General features: G+C 43.3%; 1 protein-coding gene across 1 annotated transcript in view; it reads left to right on the forward strand.

Moving 5' to 3' along the window:
* The window catches only part of LOC107124483 (cytochrome b5 reductase 4), a 68,446-nt gene that overhangs the window by 56,437 nt on the left and 2,955 nt on the right, over window positions 1-9,054 (forward strand). Inside the window, exons 14-15 of the mRNA XM_015427962.1 lie at window positions 3,630-3,716; window positions 8,701-8,865. Coding sequence (XP_015283448.1) covers window positions 3,630-3,716; window positions 8,701-8,865 — 252 coding nt within the window. The remainder of the gene's footprint in view (window positions 1-3,629; window positions 3,717-8,700; window positions 8,866-9,054) is intronic.

A 9,054-nucleotide genomic window follows, 5' to 3' on the forward strand; every position in this document is an offset into this window, starting at 1 on the left:
TCTTAGATGTATCTTCTTTTTCCAATTAACTTTTAGCTTTTATAAGTCCGGATCTGTCCATTCATAATATAAACCAAATTCCTTTTTCCAGGAACATCTTCGCTTCCTTAAACATCTTGAATCAAAAGAGTCCTTCCTTTTATTGCATTAAAAACACGCTCATTGGAGAATCTAACCTTTCTGTTAGCAAACAGATCTTATGAAGTTGGGGTAGCGAGCCCTTTACTCCAAAAAACCACTTTTCGATCCGCTTGCCAATCGAACTGCAAGTAAACTAAACTTTAGAATCTCCTTACCATTCATAAGTCTCTATGATCAAAGTACGCACCAAATACTGTCCCTTTAAAAATATAGCCGCTTTTTTAGTACAGATCCAGGTCGCTACTCCACTTTAGCCACCAGAGGGCCCGTGATTCACTTTAAGGACAGAGTCTATGGTCAGGTCACATGACCTAGCTTTCCACTGTTCACCTTCCTGAAGAAAACATTAGTCCCGCCTCCCTCTTCGCCTCTCATTGCCATCTTTTGGGGATGTTTACATTAGCCAAGAAAGAATGCCAAAGTCTCTAAGGTCTGTTTAAACGCTCAACTTTCTTTCAGACAAAACTCTCTGCTACAGTCCATCGCCACAATTTGATCAGTCCCTCCAATCATGCTTTCGCATTCGCTTAAAACGTCAGGAGATAGGGCGTCCCCTCCCCCCCTCCGTTTATAGTAGGGGGACTTCACAACTAGGCTTTGGTGTCTCGTTTCAACGAAAACTCACTCATCAGTCCTTGAATCGATCCACCAGGTCCTGAGACGGCCCCTGGGATCACGCGAGGCAGAGAGAATAGCTAAACCTCCAAGCGCTTGTCCCGGTGGCCACTTCGAATCCAATACTGGGAATCAGAGCAGGACCTTTGGGGCAGAGAGTAGCCCCCCTGTACCGGCTGACGGCCGGAGGTAGGGCTCTCCAAAGCCCCCTGGCTAGGAGCCCATTGCCTATGGGCTCCATGGGGGAGCGTGCACAATTTCGTAGGAACTAAGTGTGTTATAATAAACTTTCCCCTTCCCTTCCTCTGGGATATTCTAGGGTAATGTATTTTGATGGTTGTTGACTTGCGGATACACTGTTGTGAGATCAGTTTTATGGTTGTTTAAGGACACTCAGACTCTTGAGGCAGAATTATAAGAGAACAGTAATTGTGATTTATTTCCAGTCTTTGAACTGGTTGAAATTCTTGTTCGATAGCTAGGGGCTGGACAGACTCCTGTACATCACAGCCAGGAACAACACTGAACCAGGGTAGAGGAAGAAGGGAGAGAACATGAGATCCTGTACTTTGCCTCTCGTCTAGTCCCTTGATCATGATTGTACCCTAAGTTTCAACTAGCAGTTTAAGTATCCTACCATTAAATAATATTTCTATGCATTTTTCAAAGTTTTAAATTTACAAAAAATTGAATTAAAAGGTTCTGATAGTTAGCCATAATCGTGCTTGTTAGTATTTCTACAGAAGACATCTCTTGAATGTAATTTTGAAGGAATTCAATGCTAACTTTTCAAGAAAAATCAGCTTTCCTGTAGTGGTTCACTAAGTGTATTGTCATTCTACTTGGACATGTCACAGTGTGGTTATTGTGTTAGAAAAATAATAAGAGCTAGAAAAAGCTATAAGTCGCATTCAGAATTATTTCCAAGGGAGCATTTTGCACCATAATGATATTTGACAAGTGGGGACCCACAGCAAAATGCTGTGGAACATTTCAACTTTCCCAAGGATGACTACACAGATGGATTTGTTTCCACCTTTGCAGTCATCTTCAGGGGTTGGAGTGCTCAGTGAAGCAATCCTGGTCCTCTAACTTTGCAAGGCAGCTGGAAAGAATAAATCTGTGGGGAGGTGGTGTTGGTGAGGACAGTTCTACCCCCACAGCCCCCCCTTCATTTCTCCCCTCACCAGGCTGCACATTGAATGGGAGCAAGTGGACCAGCCTGCTCACCCTTTTTATTTTATTTTATTTTTAAACACAATTTTTATTGTCAGGATATAACAACATGTCCAATATTACACCATTTCACCTTTTTAAATACATCCCTTTTCTAAATCTCCCTCCCTCCCCTGCTTCAGGCTTCCCGCAGCGCTTCCACCCCCACCATATCTCATTTTTTTATTCTTTCCCTTCTTTTTTAACCATACTTAAAAATTCATATTTTCTTTTACTACCTTTTTCTTAATTCTCAGCGCTCACCCTTTTTATTTTTGTGCACCTGGAAATTCCCTTGAGTTTATCTTCACATGGCTCCATTGCATGGATTTTTTTGATCCTCACTCCAGCACTGTGTTCAGATGAATAAACATTAGATCTCTTTGAGAGACCTATTTAATCTATGACATTATTCCTAATGCTACAATGTCACTAGACCATGAGGGATAAGGAGAGAGCAGTTAAATTACATTATGCTAGAAGTCTTTTTCTAACTGAGCGTAAAAATCCTGTACGTGTACTAAAGAGATAATCTGATCCCATTAACCTTAAACAGTACACTCTTCTTTATTATGACAGTCTAGCTGTTACATTTAATTATGTCATATTGGTTAAGTAGTTCTTGTTCTGAACTTGTCTGGTGACATAAATAATTTCAAAACACCAGGCAGATATTCCTCCGATAGCAAAGTGGTGTTTTGCAGAGATAGCTCAATATGTGTTGTATGGGTGGGTTTGGACAACAATGAACATCAGAATTCCCTGAAAGTAACCCAAAGGCTAAGGGGGCCAAAGATTTCTTTTGCAAAGATTTCTTGCTTGCTTATGTTTGGGGAATGTTGTGTCCAGCACAGGGTTCAATCTAAAGAAGTTTAAAGATGTCTGTACTACAGTGGCACAGTCATAAGAATTGGCTCAGTATGCTTTATATAAACCACAGTTTGGTTAAACTCTGGCTTACTTTGGTGTCAGAATACAGATTACCCCTCCAATCATGATTTTATTGATTGTATGTAAACTTCGGCATATATCTGTATTGTTAATTGGAATTTAAACTAACTGTGGGCTAGTTGACATATCTGAAATAGCAATTTATCTAGTAGCACTATCCCTCTTGGACTCCTGCATATAGAGATAGTTGTACAGGCCAACAGGAAAACCTAGCCACTCCATATGCATTCGGCTAGCCATGATGCTCTCTCAGGACACACAGTCATTCCCTCCCCCTCTTTGTTTTTTTTACTTGTTAATGATGATTCACCAAGCAGACAGAATTGCTTCAGCTTCCCTAAAGTGAAAGCAAGACAAAACATCTCACAAAATTGCATATTTTTATTGCGTTGGATCCAGCACAAGGACCATGGTTCATGCTCACTTTTTCCCTCCTGCTGTAGCCATTTCCAACTCTGGGAAAGATGACTACATTGGCCCCATTTTGAAATGTTCTTTTTCTTCTGATATTGAAGAAACTTGGCAGGGATAGAAGGATGGAGTGAGAGGTGGCGGGAGAGGGGTGAAAAGGGACTATAGCAAAATAGATGAGAACTGAGAAGACTGTGGATCTTAAGATATTGTATTACTCGGTGTGTTCTGCTTGTGAAGTATTAATAGGTTATGATTAAATATTTAAATGTTGAAGCTATAATATCTTTTTTAAGGACAGCAAAGCTGATGTTTTTCAACAAAACAGAAGATGATATACTCTGGAGAAGTCAGTTGGAACAGTTAGCTGTTAATGACACAAGGTAATGTACAGAACAAGAACAAGTTCTTGATTGGCAGAAGAACATGTTTTTGATGGGCAAAGACTGGGATACTCACAGAGACATCTCGCACAGGACAAAACTATCTAATCCACCTCTAAGTTTTAGGTAACGAGGCAGAGGGTGGATGAGGGTATTTGAGGAAGAACAATGACTGATCTATCTCCTGCCTTCCAACAAAAGTCTCCCTTAGCAGGGGGAAATAGTTCAAGAGATGGGGCACACACACCTCTGCTGTTTACTTCCACCAGTGTATAAGTTATCAGAAGGAAGTATGTGATTGTTGCAAGAGTAAAATCCGTTCAGGAAAAACCCCTAGAATATCTTTAAGTTTTTGACACAATTTTAACCAACAGAAGATTTTGTAATACATGTTGCTTGTGCAAGAAATCCATCGCAGACTTTCTCTGCTCAAGTTCAAGGCATACTGAGCAGTAACCCAGCAATTTTACATAAGATTTTTATGACATTTGGTCCTGTCCAGCTAGATTCTTTGCACCAAATTACAGAGTAGTGGTATAAATGCATGTATGTATGATGAACAGAAGTTTCAGGCCTTATAATCCTGTTTAACCAACATGCATTAACTAGAGCTGCTTCCATAACGGAGTTTTGCATGCCAAGAAATCTGACCATTGCAATCAAGCGTTCCAAGACCTGTTGCCAATATTGCTCTTCTTCCCTGATTTTCTGCTCGTTGATATTATCAATTGTTTGTCCTTTCCGTAAGCGCACTTCAAGTTCTTTCCAGGCATGGTGGTTGTCTAAATGGAAAGAACTCATCTCATGTGAGGCCAGAATTGCTCCAATGTTCTTCCAGTCTTTTGAACCTGGGTCTTGTAGAGTTATTACACCACCATTTCTTTTGCTGAACAGCCTACAGCAAAAACAAAAAACCACATTTTTGGTGGTGGAATAGATCAGCCATTGACGGCTCACTTCTTCATCGTTTGGCAGTCTCCTCTTGTAGTGGACAGGAGAGAATCTTCTTTTTCTGGAGTCTTTTGGGAAATCATATGATACAACCTGCTGTGGTCCTTGTTCAACTATAAGCTGTCTTAAAGTATCACTGCAAGAAGTTGACCAGTTAGTAGGGTCACTGTAATTCAAGTCAGGCACAATACCAACTGCTGCTGTAGTAATAACAGCAGGAGCAACATCACTGATAGAAGGAGCTTCCTCAATGGTATCATCATGTTCCATTGGAAGATCTCCAGATTGTGAGACTTTTTCTTCAGCCGTAGGAGCAACACCACTTGTTGAAGGAGCTTCCTCAGTGGTTTCATCAGGTTCCATTGGAATATCTCCAGATTGTGAGACTTGTTCCTCAGCAGTAACACCACTTGCTGTAGGAGCAATATCACTTGTCTTCCACCCCGATACATTTGCCTGCCCTGAAAAAACAAGCTCCATTGAGTTTCTCTGTGCTCCATTGAAAAGCGGGGGGGGGGATGAGACTTAAGGATGCTTCCTTCGTGTCTCTGGAAAGATGATAACTGGGTGGCCTTGGGCCAGTCACAGTTCTTTCAGAGCAGTTCTCTCAGAGGCCTCTCTGTCCCAGCTGGATTGTAAGCTGCTCTGAGTCTCAAAGTGAAGGGCAGGGAATACAGTCTTCCCTGGGGGAGGCCGCTTGTAAACCTAATATCTCTTTGCATCTCTTTTAACCACGGCATGTACAAAGAGGAGACATAAGTTTTCCACCCCAATACATTTGCCTGCCCTGAAAAAGCAAGCTCCTTCATGTCTCTGGAATTTTGGGTTTCGCTTCTCGCTTGCTCTGTTATCTTTTAGCTCAAGCAAGTAACCTTGACGCTTTGCTTTGCCTGCCCGGCTGGGAACCCAACAGCACACAGACGAAATAATACAGAAAGGAAGTAAATTCTACTCAAGTTGCAAAGCTTTGACTACCTGATCCTTTTACCATGCAAACACAATAAAGAAGGGTAGGCTCTATGGCATTGTGCCCCACTGAGGTCCCTGTCCTCCCTAGGCTCCACTCCCCAAATCTCCAAGAGTTTTCCAGACTGGATGTGGCAACCCCAACCCTCAAAGTGGCCTGTGCCCACACACATCCAGAGAAACGTTGCAGCCTTTGTTCTAGCCAGGGTTACTCAAGTTGCAAAGCTTTGACTACCTGATCCTTTTACCTGGAGATGCCAGTGATTAGACCTGGGAATAGCACACAAATAAAACCATGCAAACACAATTCCTAATCATTGCCATATTCCACCAATCTACTAGGAAATAAAACCATGCAAACACAATAAAGAAGAGGGTAGGCTCTATGGCATTGTGCCCCACTGAGGTCCCTGTCCTCCCCAGGCTCCACTCCCCAAATCTCCAGGAGTTTTCCAGACTGGATGTGGCAACCCCAATCCTCAAAGTGGCCTATGCCACACACATCCGGAGAAACGTTGCAGCCTTTGTTCTAGCCAGGGTTACCAGCTCCAGGTTGGGAAATGCCTGGGGAACCTGGGGAGGGACCCCAGGAGGGTATAATCACTTGGGAGTCCACCCTCCAAAGCAGCCATTTTCTCCAAGGGGAACTGATCCCAAGAGCCAGGGGAAGTTCAGAGAACTGATTTTCTGCCTAGAGAGCAGTTCCAGGAGTCTCCAGACCCTGCCTGAAGGTTGGCAGTCCTAATTTTAAATGGCTTTTAACCATGCCCCCCTTGCCACCACCCCCCCCCCCCCCGAAACTTACCAGCTGGTTTCCCCGAGCACTTCACTAGTTGCGATGAGGGAAGGTGCGAAGCGGGCCCGCCGGCAGTCTCTGGAGGAAGGCGGTAGGCAGTGCTTCTTCCAGGGCCCGGCGTGGGTGCACACTTGCTGGCACTTGCCGCTGGCCACACTTGTTTGCTGGCGCCCAGCCCCAGGCGCTGACTCAGCTGAGTCAGCTTCTTCAGCTGAGGGGCGCTGAGGTGCAGGGCAGGCCAGCGGGAAGCAGGGCTTCTTCTGGGCGGCGCGCTGGGGCTTTTGGCGGGGGTGGGGCCAGAGGGGCGCTGAGGCGTGTGCGAGGCGGGCTGCCGGGAGGGAGGAAAGCAGATCTTTTTCTGGGCAGCGCGCTGGCATGTGGGCTTTTGGTAGGGGCGGGACCAGAGGGGCGCTGAGGTGGGCTGCCGGGAAGTCAGAAAGCAGGGCTTCTTCTGGCGGTCAGGGAAGCCACTAGGCTTTTGGCAGGTGCTGGGGGGCTTTGGTGTGGGGGGGCTGGGTCCTGTTTGGCGTCCCTCGGGCCGGGCCGGACTCTAGGCCAATGCCTAGTTCGCCTAGCGGGTGAGCCTGGCCTGTAAATACATATATAGGCACTGAAAATACACCTCCTATCTGATGGTGCTGCCTTGGAACAGACATATACTGGACTAGACTAGTGAGCTTTGAACAAGGCATATCCTACACAGAATTGGGAATCTGTGCATGAAGAGTCACTGATGTGGTAGGGAATAAACTATAAAAGTTTTAATTAATGTTACCTTATGGTTCTAGAGCACAATTCCTGTTATTTATCTGTTACACAGTAGTCTTCTAAATTAGGTTAAGCTTTATCTGGCAGCACAATGATGGGACCTACACAGCCAGAGGGCTGCTTGTTCTTTTATTTTTCCCTTTCAGTGCTTTTTTCCAATTTTTACCTTCATGTAGGAGGCATGCCCCCCCATTTTGAACTTCCATGCTGCATTATGAATTAGTAATAGGACAGTACTTTCACATGTTGAAGCTTTTGTGTTAGAATTATTCTTTTTGTTGAAGTGAATTGCTCAGCTCTGCTCAACTAGTGTTATAGCACAGCTTTATCAAAACAGGTTACTATTGTGAACTGTGCAAAAAGTGGTTGGGGGGTTTTGGTAGCTTATTTGCCACATTAATTATGTACTGGGGGAAAATTGACTTGCTTTGCAACTGTAATGGCAAAACACATGGATAGATCTATGTTTCCCATTGACTTTTGACAGGGAATGTGGGAATTGTACCTGTGTTTGTTTTCTGATCAACTCCTTGAGTATGTTATTGTTTGGAGCTGCTTGTAAATTTTGTCATCTCTCTAAAACTAGTGATAAGGAAAAACACAAAGCCATTATAGCTGAGTTTCAAATTGAATTATGATTAACAGTCTGAGGGTTAATTTCTTTCTCTCCGATGTCCTTCTGTTTAAAATCTCTGATATTCTGGGACCTTGAGAGTCACTGGCCTAAACCTCATTGTATCAGGATAATTCGAAACACTGCTGCAATGGCTGTAACATTGCTGAGGAAAACTGATGACTGGTTCATGTTGTCAGCTCTTTTGAATGGAACAAGAGACAGTCTACTCCTGCTTTCCACCAAGGGATGGTTGAACTGTGCACAAAAGCCCTGTTGGCACTGTTATCTCTCCTTGCCCAAGAAAAATGGCAGACATGGTTATGACCCAGAATATGGCTGGAGGACACCTTGCTGAATATGAGCAGTTTGATCCTGGTCAGTGGTTGGATGGAAGAGAGATGGATTGGATGGATGAGAGTCCTCTTGAGTCTGCAGTCTTTTGTTCCATAATGATGAAAAGGCAAGGTATTAATAAACATAATAAACATATTGGGCCAGGTGGTACTTGAAGGTGTAGGGGTGGCGAGGGTGCCAAATGGGTACTTGTTCTCCTCCACATAAAAATTATTGGTTCTGTTCCCAAGACTTCTCTGTAGAGTGTGTATCTGAATATATAATGCTAAGGACATCTCAGAACCAAGTTTATTGTTTTGCTGTTCCAGTACTCAGTTACATGAAATATAGCTAGGTTGAGCCCCCCACGCATGATCAAGAATGGCCCTCACAAGGTCAATAAAACATAATATTGAAATATTACACAAGTGTACAAAAATTAGTATGAGAATTCTAGCCCAAGTTTCTTCGGTGGCTCTTGCATGACTTGATATCTGTACAAAGCTGACGCTCATGCATGTTAAATATCTCTGTTGCACTTCTCTTTTTTCTAGATTTGATGTTCAGTTTGTTCTGTCTGAGCCAAACAAAGGATGGACAGGGAAACAAGGGAAAATTTCTTTCCCTCTTGTCTCTCAGTTTGTGAAAAGAAGTAAAGACAATTCTAAGATGCTTGTTTGTATTTGTGGTCCGTTGCCTTTCACGGAACAAGGAATACAGTAAGTATAAAAGGAGAAAATATTGATGTATCAGCTACACATTTACATACTTTACTGTGACATTTAGAACTGTTGGTTCTCACAACTCAAATTTGAGACACTTTAGGGAAAAGTATTTACAAAGACATTAGTCATTATATTTTGAGTAGCTCATGAAGAGGAAAGGAGAATAACACTCAGTGAGCTGTA

This window comes from Gekko japonicus, unplaced genomic scaffold (genome assembly GCF_001447785.1).
Source record: "Gekko japonicus isolate JY-2015 unplaced genomic scaffold, Gekko_japonicus_V1.1 scaffold874, whole genome shotgun sequence".
Lineage (NCBI taxonomy): Eukaryota > Metazoa > Chordata > Lepidosauria > Squamata > Gekkonidae > Gekko > Gekko japonicus.